Below are 14,923 nucleotides of genomic sequence, written 5' to 3'. Positions count from 1 at the left end.
CACAGTAACATTAACATCTTTTACTGTAAATGATCAGAACAGCATTCAGTAAATTTTGCAGTCAGACTTTGTTTTTATGGACCACTGTAAATCAGGTAGATTTTCAATGCTCAGTCAGTCTTTCAATAACATGCAAGCATTCAGGTTTACTAAGTACAACAAGTGACGTGTGATAGATTCTCTTAATGTGAAATTAAACCTAACCCTAACATTGACTTCAACACTAAACCTACACCTACTCCTAAACCTAAGCTTAACTTCAACACTAAACCTACACCTACCCCTAAACCTAACCCTAACCTTAACATCAACAAAGTTAGTGAATGGTAAAATATCTGAAAAAATCTTTCTCTTTCTCTTTTGTGTTATTTGGTATTAAAATACTGCTCCTTCTTCATGAAGAACAAGGCTATGGAAACTCTGAATAGTAGGATGAAAAACATGGATCTGCGTTCTTCTTAAGTTCCACACATGTTTTTCAGTGTTTAACAACAACCAGTAAAATCATATCTAGCACCACTTGTACATTTCAGCCATCAGGAACTCCCACAGAAAAAAGATAAAGATATAAAAATAAAAATCCTCTGATTACTTTTTTCCACTAATGTATGACAAAATATTGGCTAACACTGGGCAGCTGTACGGCAAAAATTAGCATGCTACACCACATTCATTGGTCCAGTTCAAGCATAATATTGTTTTCCTGTTTAAGTTTTAGAAACCAGCCCAAAAAAAAATGCTAATGATAATTACTGGTGAGCTAACTGGCTAAACATTAGCATGCCATACCAGCTTCACAGTCCAGTTCTAAGGACTTCCAATAAAGAGACAACTAGAGAGCTGCTCATCATACAGTTACAGTGAATTACACGAGTGTGTATAAAACTCTTCTCAGTATGTTTCACTGTTTTGGTGTGTTAAACAGGCAGAAAAGCTAAAGGAAGTAAAGCTTAGACTTAGGAATGCACTGTCCCACCTCAACAAGTGATCACGTTGTTCCAGAAGTTAAAAAGCTGAGACATGTTGAATGTAAAAATGGGGAGTTCTGCTAAAAACGTCACAACCAAAACTGCAGAACACATGTCTAAATCTTCAGAAGTGTTCTGATTGTTTGGTTTGTGATAAGTGTGAGTTGAATCTTTGTTTTTTAATAAAATAAACATCAAGGTAAAGGTCATTCAAAGTAACATGAATATGAAGCTAAATGTAGTTTATATTTACAGAGAACATTAAAATATTCATTATTTCACAATTTTAAAGAGCACATTAAAAACAACCCTTCCTCTACTGCAGTGCTTTACCTTGTAAAGTGAGTTTGATGATTATATGGGAACCTTTAACAGCACAGATGTAATGTCCTCCATCCTCTTTAATCAGGTGTGATATGAGTAGAGAGAGATTTCCTGGAGAGTGACCAGTAACCAGCTGAACTCTGTCTCTGTACTGACCACTCTCAGGGGATATCACTTCCCATGTGTTTCTGGTTGTGTTGAGTTTCTGCCAGGTGAATGTCTCAGGTTTTTTGTGTAGGTCAGTGCAGTAGCAGGGCAGCAGGACTGACCCTCCTGCACGAGCTTTGATAGAAGATCCATGTTCATTTTTTGCCAGAGTGCAGTCTGCAGAAACATCAGCAAGATAAGGTTACTTACTTTCTATCATTGTGTGGTATTGTAGAGAGTTTTGCTTCAAATACATAAAATTATCCCACAAAAATAAAAGACAGCAAGAACATCTTAAACATACTGTGCATCTGGAAAGTTTTCACAGCACTTCACTTTTTCCACATGTTTTTATGTTACAGCCTTTTCCCAAAATGGATTAAATTCATACACAATACCCCATAATGATAAAGTAAAAAAAGTTTATGTGAATGTTTTGTAAATTTATTAAAAATTTTAAAAATTAAAAAATCATATGTACATAATTATTCACAGCCTTTGCCATGACAATCAAAACTGAGCTCAGGTGCATCCTGTTCACCGCTGATCATCCCTCAATTGTTTTGACAACTTGATTGGAGTCCATCTGTGGTGAATCCAGTTTTGATTTGACATGATTTGAAAAGGTACACACACGTCTAGATATGGTCCCACAGGTGACCGTACATGTCAGAGCACAAACCAAGACCTGAAGTCCAAGGAATTGTCTGTAGACAGATCTGGGGAAGGGTACAGAAACATTTCTGCAGCATTGAAGGTCCCAGTGAGCACAATGGAAGAAGTTTGGAACCACCAGGACTCTTCCTAGAGCTGGTCGTCTGGTCAGTCTGAGTGATGGGGTAGAAAGGGCCATAGTCAGGGAGGTGACCAAGAGCCCAAGGGTCATTCTGACAGAGCTTCAGCATTGATCTGTGGAGAGAGGAGATCCTTTCAGAAGGACAACCATTTCTGCAGCACTCCACCAATCAGGCCTGCAAGGTAGAGTGGCCAGACAGAAGCCACTCCTCAGTAAAAGGCACAAGACAGCCCTCTTGGAATTTGCCCAAAGGCACCTGAAGGACTCTCAGACCATGAGACACAAAAATCTCTGGTCTGATGAAACAAAGATTGAACTCTTTTGCCTGAAGCCAAGCATCATTGTCTGGAGGAAACCAGGCACCATCACCTGGCCAATACCATCCCTAAAGTGAAGCATGGTGGCGGCAGCATCATGCTGTGGGGTTGTTTTTCAGCAGCTGGAACTGGGAGACTAGTCAGGGTCGAGGGAAAAAGAAGAATGCACCAATGTACAGAGACATCCTTGAAGAAAACCTGCTCCAGAGCGCTCTGGAACTCCGACTGGGGTAAAGGTTTATCATCCAACAGGACAACGACCCTAAGCACACAGCCAAGATAACAAAGGAGTGGCTTCAGGACAACTCTTTGAATGTTCTTGAGAGGCCCAGCCAGATCTCAGACTTGACCCCGATTGAACATCTCTGGAGAGATCTGAAAATGGCTGTGTACCGACGCTCCCCATCTAACCTGTTGGAGCTTGAGAGGTTCTGCAAAGAAGAATGGGAGAAACTGCCCAAAAATAGTTGATGACTTGTAGCATCATACTCAAAAAGACTTGAGGCTGTAATTGCTGCCAAAGGTGCTTCAACAAAGTTTTGAGCAAAGGCTGTGAACACTATCAGTACTTATGTATATTAGATTTTTTGTGTGTGTGTGTTTTATTTTTTTATCAATTTGCAAAACATTCCAACAAACTTTTTTCACTTTCTCATTATGTGGTATTGTGTGAAGAATTTTGAGGGAATGAACTGAATCCATTTTGGAATAAGGCTGTACCATAACAAAATGTGGAAAAAGTGAAACGCTGTGAATACTTTCCAGATGCACTGTAGCTGCACTCAGTGTGCTGTGCTTACCATCAGACGGTTGTGGGTAACTTGCAGTTGAAGTGCTGGAAGTGGTTTGGACTGTAGTAGGTGTTGTAGTTTTAGGTGGGTCTAAAACTAGAGATGAAAGAGTTTCATAGTCAATGCAGTAACAGAACATCAGTGGGCAGATGACTGTATATACACAGTAACATTAACACCTTTTATTGTAAATAATCAGAACAGCATTCAGTAAATTTTGCAGTTAGACTTTGTTTTTATGGACCACTGTAAATCAGGTAGATTTTCAATGCTCAGTCAGTCTTTCAAATAACATTCAAGCATTCAGGTTTACTAAGTACAACAAATAAGGGTGATATATTGCACTACAAAAAACTATATATATATAAAATGTATACTATATCCCCCTTTTCTGTTATTTACAGAAATACATACATACATAAATTTAAAAATAAATAAATAAATAAATACACTTTAATGGGGAGCTAACTGCCTAACCATGAGTATGCTATCCCAGCTTCAATGGTAAGGGAACAATTCAGTTAAATAGATTTCCAATCAAGAGACAACCAGAGAAATGGCCGTCATACAGTTGCAGTAATTTAAAAAGTTCAGTAGCACTGTTTTACTCTTAATATTTTTTGGCTGTTTTTGGTATTTCATACAGGCAGAAAAGTAAATACAGTAGAGCAAAGACTTTTTTGATCTACCCAGACTCAAGACCTGAAATGTACAGTGGTATGCAAAAGTTTGGGCACCCCTGATCATTTTCATGATTTGCCTTTATAAATCATTGGTTGTTTGGATCAGCAATTTCAGTTAAATATATCATATAGCAGACGGACACAGTGATGTTTGAGAAGTGAAATGAAGTTTATAGGATTTACAGAAAGTGTGCAATAATTATTTAAACAAAATTAGGCAGGTGCATAAGTTTGGGCACCCCAACAGAAAAATTACTTCAATATTTAGTAGATCCTCCTTTTGCAGAAATAACAGCCTATAAACGCTTCTTATAGCTTCCAATGACAGTCTGGATTCTGGTTGAAGGTATTTTGGACCATTCTGCTTTACAAAACATCTCCAGCTCAGTCGGGTTTGATGGTTTCCGAGCATGGACAGCCCGTTTAAATCACACCACAGATTTTCAATAATATTCAGGTCTGGGGACTGAGATGGCCATTCCAGAACGTTCTACTTGTTCCTCTGCATGAATGCCTTAGTAGATTTTGAGCAGTGTTTAGGGTCATTGTCTTGTTGAAGTATCCAGCCCCGGCGCAACTTCAACTTTGTCACTGATTCTTGAACATTGTTCTCAAGAATCTGCTGATATTGACTGGAATCCATGTGACCCTCAACTTTAACAGGATTCCCAGTACCTGCACTGGCCACACAGCCCCACAGCATGATTTTTGTTTTGCAGCAAGTGTTTGTTTTGGAATGCTGTGTTCTTTTCCCGCCATGCATACCGCCCCTTGTTATGTCCAAATAATTCAATTTTAGTTTCACAGCACTTTATTCCAAAATGAAGCTGGCTTGTCTAAATGTGGTTTAGCCTACACCTCAAGCGACTCTGTTTGTGTCGTGTGCGCAGAAAAGGCTTCTTCTGCATTACTCTCCCATACAGCCTCTCCTTGTGCAAAGTGCGCTGAATAGTTGAACGATGCACAGTGACACCATCTGCAGCACGATGATGTTGTAGGTCTTTGGAGCTGGTCTGTGGGTTGACTATGGCTGTTCTCACCATCCTTCGCCTCTGCCAGTCTGAGATTTTTCTTGGCCTGACACTTCGGGCCTTAACTAGAACTGTGCCTGTTGTCCATTTCTTCACTATGTTCCTCACAGTGGAAACTGACAGCTGAAATCTCTGAGATAGCTTTTTGTATCCTTCCCCTGAACCATGATGTTGAACAATCTTTGTTTTCAGGTCATTTGAAAGTTGTTTTGAGGCTCCCATGTTGCAACTTTTCAGAGAAGATGCAAAGAGGCGAAACACTTGCAGTTGGCCACCTTAACCCTTTCTCATAATTGGATTCACCTGTGTATGTAGGTCAAGGGTCACTGAGCTTAGAAAACTAATTTTGTGTTCCAATAATTAGTGCTAAAGATATTCAAATCAATAAAATGACAAGGGTGCCCAAACTTATGCACCTGCCTAATTTTGTTTAAATAATTATTGCACACTTTCTGTAAATCCTATAAACTTCATTTCACTTCTCAAACATCACTGTGTCCGTCTGCTATATGATATATTTAACTGAAATTGCTGATCCAAACAACCAATGATTTATAAAGGCAAATCATGAAAATGATCAGGGGTGCCCAAACTTTTGCATACCACTGTAAACGTGCAGAGTTAAGCAGTGTTTTACCTTTAACAGTGAGTGTGATGTCTGCGTGTTCATCTACTCCAACATTACACCTGTAAAATCCTCCATCCTCTTCAGTCAGGTGTGATATGAGTAGAGAGAGATTTCCTGGAGAGTGACCATTAACCAGCTGAAATCTGTTCCTGTACTGACCGCTCTCACTGGATATCTCTTCATATATCTTTGTCACTCTGTTGAGTTTCTCCCAGGTGATTGTCTCAGGTTTCCTGTGTAGGTCAGTGCAGTAGCAGGGCAGCAGGACTGACCCTCCTGCATGAGCTTTGATAGAGGATCCATCTTCTTTTTTTGCCAGACTGCAGGCTGCAGAAACATCTGTAAGATAAAGTTACTTACATTTTCTTTTTGTATGAAGTTGTTACACATTTCTTTAAATACATGTATACAAACAAAAATGTCCCACAAAAATGAAATAAAGCAGTAAAACTTTAAGCTCAGCTGCTGTCATTTTGTCAGTTTGCTGTACACACGTTCAGGCACTTGTTAGTCACCTGCAAATGAAATGCAAATGAACCCAGGCCCTTCTTGCTGTGAGGCAACAGCGCTAAGCAGTGCCCCCCACTACATACAACTGAATGAAGTTAAATAAATACATTTCATAATGTAAAGAATTTTCAGTGGACCACCACAATAATGTGTGGCTATGTATAAAAGTTCATCTCTACAGATCAGTTTATTATTACCATAGAATTACAGTAAAGCTATAATAGCAGATATTCTTTATGAATACCTAATAAACATGACCAATTAGGTCAGATTAACTTAGATTGGATCTACAGTATGAATACATATTCAATAATGTTTAAACTTCAACCTTTAACCTTCAACAGTGAGTCTCACATTCACCCTATTTTTAGTAGTAAAGATAACCCAAGAAAACACTGAACGCTGTTTTTAAATGAACACAGTTCATCCCTACCTGGCCTTAATTTGAAAAAAAAAAAAAAAATCAACCAGTTAACAAAATTCAGTTGACCACTGGGTTCAGTTTCACTAGCCACACCCAGGCATAATTACTGCCAGACCTGTTGAATCTACACATCTTTTACATAAGAACCTTCTGGCAATGTGAAGTGGCTAGAAGGTCTCCAAAAGCAGATCATGATGCCTCATCCAAAGAGATTCAAATACAGATGTGGAAGTCACTGAAATCTACCAATCTGGAAAGGGTTAGAAAGCCACTGCTAAGTGGTCAGTCAGTGGTCAGTCTTCCCAGGAGTACCAACTTCAACTTTGTCACTGATTCTTGAACATTGTTCTCAAGAATCTGCTGATATTGACTGGAATCCATGTGACCCTCAACTTTAACAGGATTCCCAGTACCTGCACTGGCCACACAGCCCCACAGCAGGATGGAACCACCAACAAATTTTACTGTGGGTAGCAAGTGTTTGTTTTGGAATGCTGTGTTCTTTTCCCGCCATGCATACCGCCCCTTGTTATGTCCAAATAACTCAATTTTAGTTCCACAGCACTTTATTCCAAAATGAAGCTGGCTTGTCTAAATGTGCTTTAGCCTACACCTCAAGCCACTCTGTTTGTGTCGTGTGCGCAGAAAAGGCTTCTTCTGCATTACTCTCCCATACAGCCTCTCCTTGAGCAAAGTGCGCTGAATAGTTGAACGATGCACAGTGACACCATCTGCAGCAAGATGATGTTGTAGGTCTTTGGAGCTGGTCTGTGGGTTGACTATGGCTGTTCTCACCATCCTTCGCCTCTGCCAGTCTGAGATTTTTCTTGGCCTGCCACTTCGGGCCTTAACTGGAACTGTGCCTGTTGTCCATTTCTTCACTATGTTCCTCACAGTGGAAACTGACAGCTGAAATCTGCGAGATAGCTTTTTGTTTCCTTCCCCTAAACCACGATGTTGAACAGTCTTTGTTTTCAGGTCATTTGAAAGTTGTTTTGAGGCTCCCATGTTGCAACTTTTCAGAGAAGATGCAAAGAGGAGAAACACTTGCAGTTGGCCACCTTAACCCTTTCTCATAATAGGACTCACCTGTGTATGTAGGTCAAGGGTCACTGAGCTTAGAAAACTAATTTTGTGTTCCAATAATTAGTGCTAAAGATATTCAAATCAACAAAACGACAAGGGTGCCCAAACTTATGCACCTGCCTAATTTTGTTTAAATAATTATTGCACACTTTCTGTAAATCCTATAAACTTCATTTCACTTCTCAAACATCACTGTGTCCGTCTGCTATATGATATATTTAACTGAAATTGCTGATCCAAACAACCAATGATTTATAAAGGTAAATCAGGAAAATTATCAGCGCTGCCCAAACTTTTGCATACCACTGTAAACGTGCAGATTTAAGCAGTGTTTTACCTTTAACAGTGAGCATGATGTCTGCGTGTTCATCTAATCCAACATCACACCTGTACACTCCTCCATCCTCTTCAGTCAGGTGTGATATGAGTAGAGAGAGATTTCCTGGAGAGTGACCATTAACCAGCTGAAATCTGTTCCTGTACTGACCACTCTCACTGGATATCTCTTCATATATCTTTGTCACTATGTTGAGTTTCTTCCAGGTGAATGTCTCAGGTTTCCTGTGTAGGTCAGTGCAGTAGCAGGGCAGCAGGACTGACCCTCCTGCATGAGCTTTGATAGAGGATCCATCTTCTTTTTTTGCCAGACTGCAGGCTGCAGAAACATCTGTAAGATAAAGTTACTTACATTTGCTTTTTGTATGAAGTTGTTACACATTTCTTTAAATACATGTATACAAAGAAAAATGTCCCACAGAAATGAAATAAAGCAGTAAAACTTTAAGCTCAGCTGCTGTCATTTTGTCAGTTTGCTGTACACACGTTCAGGCACTTGTTAGTCACCTGCAAATGAAATGCAAATGAACCCAGGCCCTTCTTGCTGTGAGGCAACAGCGCTAAGCAGTGCCCCCCACTACATACAACTGAGTGAAGTTAAATAAATACATTTCATAATGTAAAGAATTTTAGTGGACCACCACAATAATGTGTGGCTATGTATAAAAGTTCATCTCTACAGATCAGTTCATTATGACCATAGAATTACAGTAAAGCTATAATAGCAGATATTCTTTATGAATACCTAATAAACATGACCAGTTAGGTCAGATTAACTTAGATTGGATCTGACAGTATAAATACATATTCAATAATGTTTAAACTTCAACCTTTAACCTTCAACAGTGAGTCTCACATTCACCCTATTTTTAGTAGTAAAGATAACCCAAGAAAACACTGAACGCTGTTTTTAAATGAACACAGTTCATCCCTACCTGGCCTTAATTTGAAAAAAAAAAAAAAATCAACCAGTTAACAAAATTCAGTTGACCACTGGGTTCAGTTTCACTAGCCACACCCAGGCATAATTACTGCCAGACCTGTTGAATCTACACATCTTTTACATAAGAACCTTCTGGCAATGTGAAGTGGCTAGAAGGTCTCCAAAAGCAGATCATGATGCCTCATCCAAAGAGATTCAAATACAGATGTGGAAGTCACTGAAATCTACCAATCTGGAAAGGGTTAGAAAGCCACTGCTAAGTGGTCAGTCAGTGGTCAGTCTTCCCAGGAGTACCAACTTCAACTTTGTCACTGATTCTTGAACATTGTTCTCAAGAATCTGCTGATATTGACTGGAATCCATGTGACCCTCAACTTTAAAAAGATTCCCAGTACCTGCACTGGCCACACAGCCCCACAGCAGGATGGAACCACCAACAAATTTTACTGTGGGTAGCAAGTGTTTGTTTTGGAATGCTGTGTTCTTTTCCCGCCATACATACCGCCCCTTGTTATGTCCAAATAACTCAATTTTAGTTCCACAGCACTTTATTCCAAAATGAAGCCGGCTTGTCTAAATGTGCTTTAGCCTACACCTCAAGCCACTCTGTTTGTGTCGTGTGCGCAGAAAAGGCTTCTTCTGCATTACTCTCCCATACAGCCTCTCCTTGAGCAAAGTGCGCTGAATAGTTGAACGATGCACAGTGACACCATCTGCAGCAAGATGATGTTGTAGGTCTTTGGAGCTGGTCTGTGGGTTGACTATGGCTGTTCTCACCATCCTTCGCCTCTGCCAGTCTGAGATTTTTCTTGGCCTGACACTTCGGGCCTTAACTGGAACTGTACCTGTTGTCCATTTCCTCACTATGTTCCTCACAGTGGAAACTGACAGCTGAAATCTCCGAGATAGCTTTTTGTTTCCTTCCCCTAAACCACGATGTTGAACAGTCTTTGTTTTCAGGTCATTTGAAAGTTGTTTTGAGGCTCCCATGTTACAACTTTTCAGAGAAGATGCAAAGAGGAGAAACACTTGCAGTTGGCCACCTTAACCCTTTCTCATAATAGGACTCACCTGTGTATGTAGGTCAAGGGTCACTGAGCTTAGAAAACTAATTTTGTGTTCCTATAATTAGTGCTAAAGGTAATTAAATCAACAAAACGACAAGGGTGCCCGAACTTATGCACCTGCCTAATTTTGTTTAAATAATCTGTAAGTCCTATGAACTTCATGTCACTTCTCAAACATCACTGTGTCCGTCTGCTATATGATATATTTAACTGAAATTGCTGATCTGAACAACCAATGATTTATAAAGACAAATCATGAAAATGATCAGGTGTGCCCAAACTTTTGCATACCACTGTAAACGTGCAGATTTAAGCAGTGTTTTACCTTTAACAGTGAGTGTGATGTCTGCGTGTTCATCTACTCCAACATTACACCTGTAAAATCCTCCATCCTCCACAGTCAGGTGTGATATGAGTAGAGAGAGATTTCCTGGAGAGTGACCATTAACCAGCTGAACTCTGTTTCTGTACTGACCACTCCCACTGGATATCTCTTCATATATCTTTGTCACTCTGTTGAGTTTCTTCCAGGTGATTGTCTCAGGTTTCCTGTGTAGGTCAGTGCAGTAGCAGGGCAGCAGGACTGACCCTCCTGCATGAGCTTTGATAGAGGATCCATCTTCTTTTTTTGCCAGACTGCAGGCTGCAGAAACATCTGTAAGATAAAGTTACTTACATTTGCTTTTTGTATGAAGTTGTTACACATTTCTTTAAATACATGTATACAAACAAAAATGTCCCACAGAAATGAAATAAAGCAGTAAAACTTTAAGCTCAGCTGCTGTCATTTTGTCAGTTTGCTGTACACACGTTCAGGCACTTGTTAGTCACCTGCAAATGAAATGCAAATGAACCCAGGCCCTTCTTGCTGTGAGGCAACAGCGCTAAGCAGTGCCACCCACTACACACAACTGAATGAAGTTAAATAAATACATTTAAAAAAAAATACATTTGAAAAAAATTTCATAATGTAAAGAATTTTAGTGGACCACCACAATAATGTGTGGCTATGTATAAAAGTTCATCTCTACAGATCAGTTCATTATGACCATAGAATTACAGTAAAGCTGTAATAGCAGATATTCTTTATGAATACCTAATAAACATGACCAGTTAGGTCAGATTAACTTAGATTGGATCTACAGTATAAATACATATTCAATAATGTTTAAACTTCAACCTTTAACCTTCAACAGTGAGTCTCACATTCACCCTGTTTTTAGTAGTAAAGATAACCCAAGAAAACACTGAACGCTGTTTTTAATTGTTAATTTAAAATATCCAGAGTTATCATGATTTTAATTAAAAAGAAAAAAAATACTAGGGAGCTAACTGGCTAACATTTACCATGCCATCCTAGCTTCAACCACAAGGAGGCAATTCATTTCAATAGACTTCAATTCAAGAGGCAGCTAGAGAACTGGCCATCATACAGTTAGAGGTGGTTTTTTGACTATAACAATATGCAATGAATTCAATTCTAAATATTTGGCTGTTTTTGGTGTGTTATACATTTAAAGTAGAGCTTAGACTTTTTTTATCTTTTCCTTCAGGGCTTCTGTAAGATCCATCTTCCCATGTGTTTCTGGTTGAGTTGTATTTCTTCCAGGTGAATGTCTTAGGTGTGGTGTGTAGGTCAGTGCAGTAGCAGGGCAGCAGTGCTGACCCTCCTGCATGAGCTTTGATAAAAGTTTCGCTTTCATTTTTTACCAAAGTGCAGTCTGCAGACACAGATATGAGTAAAAAAAGGTTAATCATATTCTCTCGTTGTATGATGTTGTTAGTAATGTAACGCCAGTACTAATCTACTAAACCCTCTTCTTCAAATCGTCCTCAGCTGCAGAAGCTGTGTGGAAAGATTTCTTCCTAAGCTGATAAGGATCTGTTTGCCAGGAAAGACTTGATCTAAGGAAATAACTGGCAGCCCTTCAGCACTGATAAGAAATGTGATGCATCCTTAAAAGGCAGAACAACAACATCTGTTTATCTGAGTTTACTAGACTTAAAAGACAATTTGTGGATTGACAGACAGACAGACAGACAGACAGACAGACATCAAACTGGGATGCTTGGATAAAATGAAGTGTTACAAACATGAGCGATAAGCGATACGACTGAAACCCCATTTCCTACTCAGATCTCAAAAACAGTCTGCACTGTTAAAGTAGATGGTTCTTCAAAGGTACTTTAGTAGAGGGAATGGCTTTATTTAGAGATATGAGACATGACCAGTGGTTCCAAAATGCACTTCATCGTGTTCTTCATAACTTTCATATTTCATAAGCTACATTGCTTACAAAACGTGGGGGTCGTATGAGGCTGTAACTGTCTTCTTCTTTCCAGTCAAATAGATGCTGATGTCATTTTAAACCCTTATAATAAAAGAAGCTGAACTCACAAGGATTTTTCTACTGTCTGGTTTTCAGATGTAAAATGTCATCGTACAGCAATACATGTTGATCATAAAACACATTTTCTGTTTATTTGAGGGGAGCTTTTACAATAAATAAATAAATAAATAAATATGTACATTTATTTCATGCAGTCACTGAAAAACACTGTGTGTGTGTGTGTGTACAGAGGAATCCCAAATCTAAGCATTGATGATTATAAGGTGCCGTGAAAATGCCTAGGAGACCCCTGATAATTTTTCTGATAAATAAATAAATAAACTTTCAGCTGTTGAAAAGTCTTATTTTTGCAGGGAATGCAGTAGATTTAAGCCTTTACTGGTTCAAAAACAGCATTTTAAGGTCTATTCTAATGTGAACATGCACCAGAAATGGACATTTGGAAGCTCAGAATTTGGAACGAAGGAAGTTTCGAAGACCAGAAGGATGTAATGAATGAATGAATGAATGAACAAATGAATTAATCTTAAGCTTCTCCCAGTAAAACCGGGCATTCTACCCCTGCTTACAAACCAAGCACCAAAGGTTGGCAAGGTGGCAGAACTAATGTGCAACTGAGGCAAGACTTGGAACAGGATGGGGTGGAGAGCCAGGAAAACTGTGACAGCTGAATATTTTTAAGCTACTTTAAAATACATGACAAGTGAGCTTACAGTACAGGTAAGACTGAGCATAGTGGTTTCTATACAACATAAAAAATCAAACAAAATGATCTCTATCTGTAACACACTCAACATGACTGTGCAGTTACACCACAGCTGGATTTAAGTGACACTTTTTAATCCCACAAACGAGGAAATTTCACCTCCACATTTAACCGTTCCGTGAAGCGACACACCACATACACCCTAGGGGGCAGTGAGCACACTTGCCCAGAGCGGTGGGCAGCCCTGTCCACGGCACCCAGGGAGCAATTGGGAGTTACGTGTCTTGGTAAAGAACACCTCAGTCATGGACTGTCAGCGCTGGCAGAATGAACTGGCAACCTTCCGGTCACAGGGCCAGTTCCCTAACCTTCAGCCCACGACTGCCCCTTTTGTCCTTTTTATTTATGTTTTTATTTTATTTATTATTTTTTGAAATTTAGTTTCATTTTTTTATTTGTGTATGAGTTGTGGAAAAGAGCAAGAAAAAAGCTGTTTATAATAGAAGAATAGAACTGAATGGTTTATACATCCAAACTAAGAAGAGAGAAGAATGCACTGGCCTTCAGTCACATTAAGGCAAAAAGGAATCAACACACTGGAATAACAGTCCACACACAGCTACTCTACACACACCCTCACTACTGAGCTCTCACTACAACTATGATATAATCCACCACACTCTAATGACCTATTACATTACAACTAAAACATGTTTTAAATAAACACTGTAGAGTTGATTCACCAACAAACTAAAGTACATTCTGAACTTTGGATTATGAATACAGATGAATCTATAAATAGTGTTTTACCTTGAATGGAATGAAGTCCAGTGAAGAGAAGATAGAAAGTCAGCAACATCCTCACTAGTAAAACAGCACAGTCCACTGCACACTGACCGCTCCACACCCAGCACTACACTGTATACCACACTGAGTACACCGCCTGGGAATTCTGGTCCCAGATGGCGCCAAAGGAAATAAATAATCAAAACAAACGAACAAAAACTCCCCTAGCTCAATGCGGGTTGGCACGAAGGGAGCAAACGAGGGAAGAGACATACATAAGCAAGAGAGAGAGAGAAAACACCAACCAGAAAGCCCCCTTTTCCAGGCCAGACACGTAACAGTGGTCTGACGCTTTTTGACTCCTGTTCATCAAAGCTGCTTCCATTTCAGAATAATAGAACTTACAGTTGACATGGGCAGATCTAGCAGAACAAAAAATTTACAAATCGACTTGAGTTCATCAGTAAAACCCATTCTACGGCCAGTGTTTGTCTATTGAGACTCGCCATTGGCTTAATTTTATCCACCTGTTAGCAATGGGTGTGGCTGAAACACCTGAATTCAGAGGGTTGTCCCAATACTTTTGTCCATAAAGTGTACGCTCCGCTTGCAGTTCATCTGCTGTCTTCCAGTCCTCTATTCTGTATTCTCTATTGTAGCTGTAGTCTATAATATAATCTCTTAAAGCACGTCTCTGCTTCTTATGTTTAATTTTAAACTATCAGCTCTGCTTTCTGTGGTTTTGCTAGTTGTTCTCTGTGGTCCTTTCATGGTAATGAGATATAATCTCATGACTGTAAAACATCTATTGGGTCTACGTCTCTGTTCTGTGGTAGCTACAGTAGCATTAAGCAGGGCTGTGGATAGGGAGAGAGGCCGAGCCATGTTGACTAGAAACCTGACGAGGCCTCTGAGACACAAACACCAGTGTGAGGGAGCCAAAGTGCTTGAATTACACCTACATGACGTAACTAGCAAATGTACATTCAAAGACTTGGTTACTTCAGTGTCACATGCCATCCTTTAGCC

General features: G+C 39.5%; 1 protein-coding gene across 2 annotated transcripts in view; it reads right to left on the bottom strand.

Annotated features, from left to right (window-relative positions):
• The window catches only part of LOC108414728 (polymeric immunoglobulin receptor-like), a 28,223-nt gene extending 14,235 nt beyond the window's left edge, over positions 1-13,988 (bottom strand). For both annotated transcript variants that reach the window (XM_017687627.2, XM_017687628.2), the window contains exons 1-6: positions 13,919-13,988; positions 10,377-10,706; positions 8,043-8,372; positions 5,695-6,024; positions 3,353-3,439; positions 1,302-1,616 (exon numbers count right to left, since the gene is read on the bottom strand). In XM_017687627.2, coding sequence (XP_017543116.2) covers positions 1,302-1,616; positions 3,353-3,439; positions 5,695-6,024; positions 8,043-8,372; positions 10,377-10,706; positions 13,919-13,967 — 1,441 coding nt within the window. In that variant the 5' untranslated portion in view covers positions 13,968-13,988. The remainder of the gene's footprint in view (positions 1-1,301; positions 1,617-3,352; positions 3,440-5,694; positions 6,025-8,042; positions 8,373-10,376; positions 10,707-13,918) is intronic.
• Between the last annotated feature and the right edge of the window lie 935 nt (positions 13,989-14,923).

This window comes from Pygocentrus nattereri, chromosome 4 (genome assembly GCF_015220715.1).
Source record: "Pygocentrus nattereri isolate fPygNat1 chromosome 4, fPygNat1.pri, whole genome shotgun sequence".
Classification (NCBI taxonomy): domain Eukaryota; kingdom Metazoa; phylum Chordata; class Actinopteri; order Characiformes; family Serrasalmidae; genus Pygocentrus; species Pygocentrus nattereri.
The sequence above is the reverse complement of the archived record's forward strand: the minus strand, read 5'-3'. Positions and strand labels throughout refer to the sequence as shown.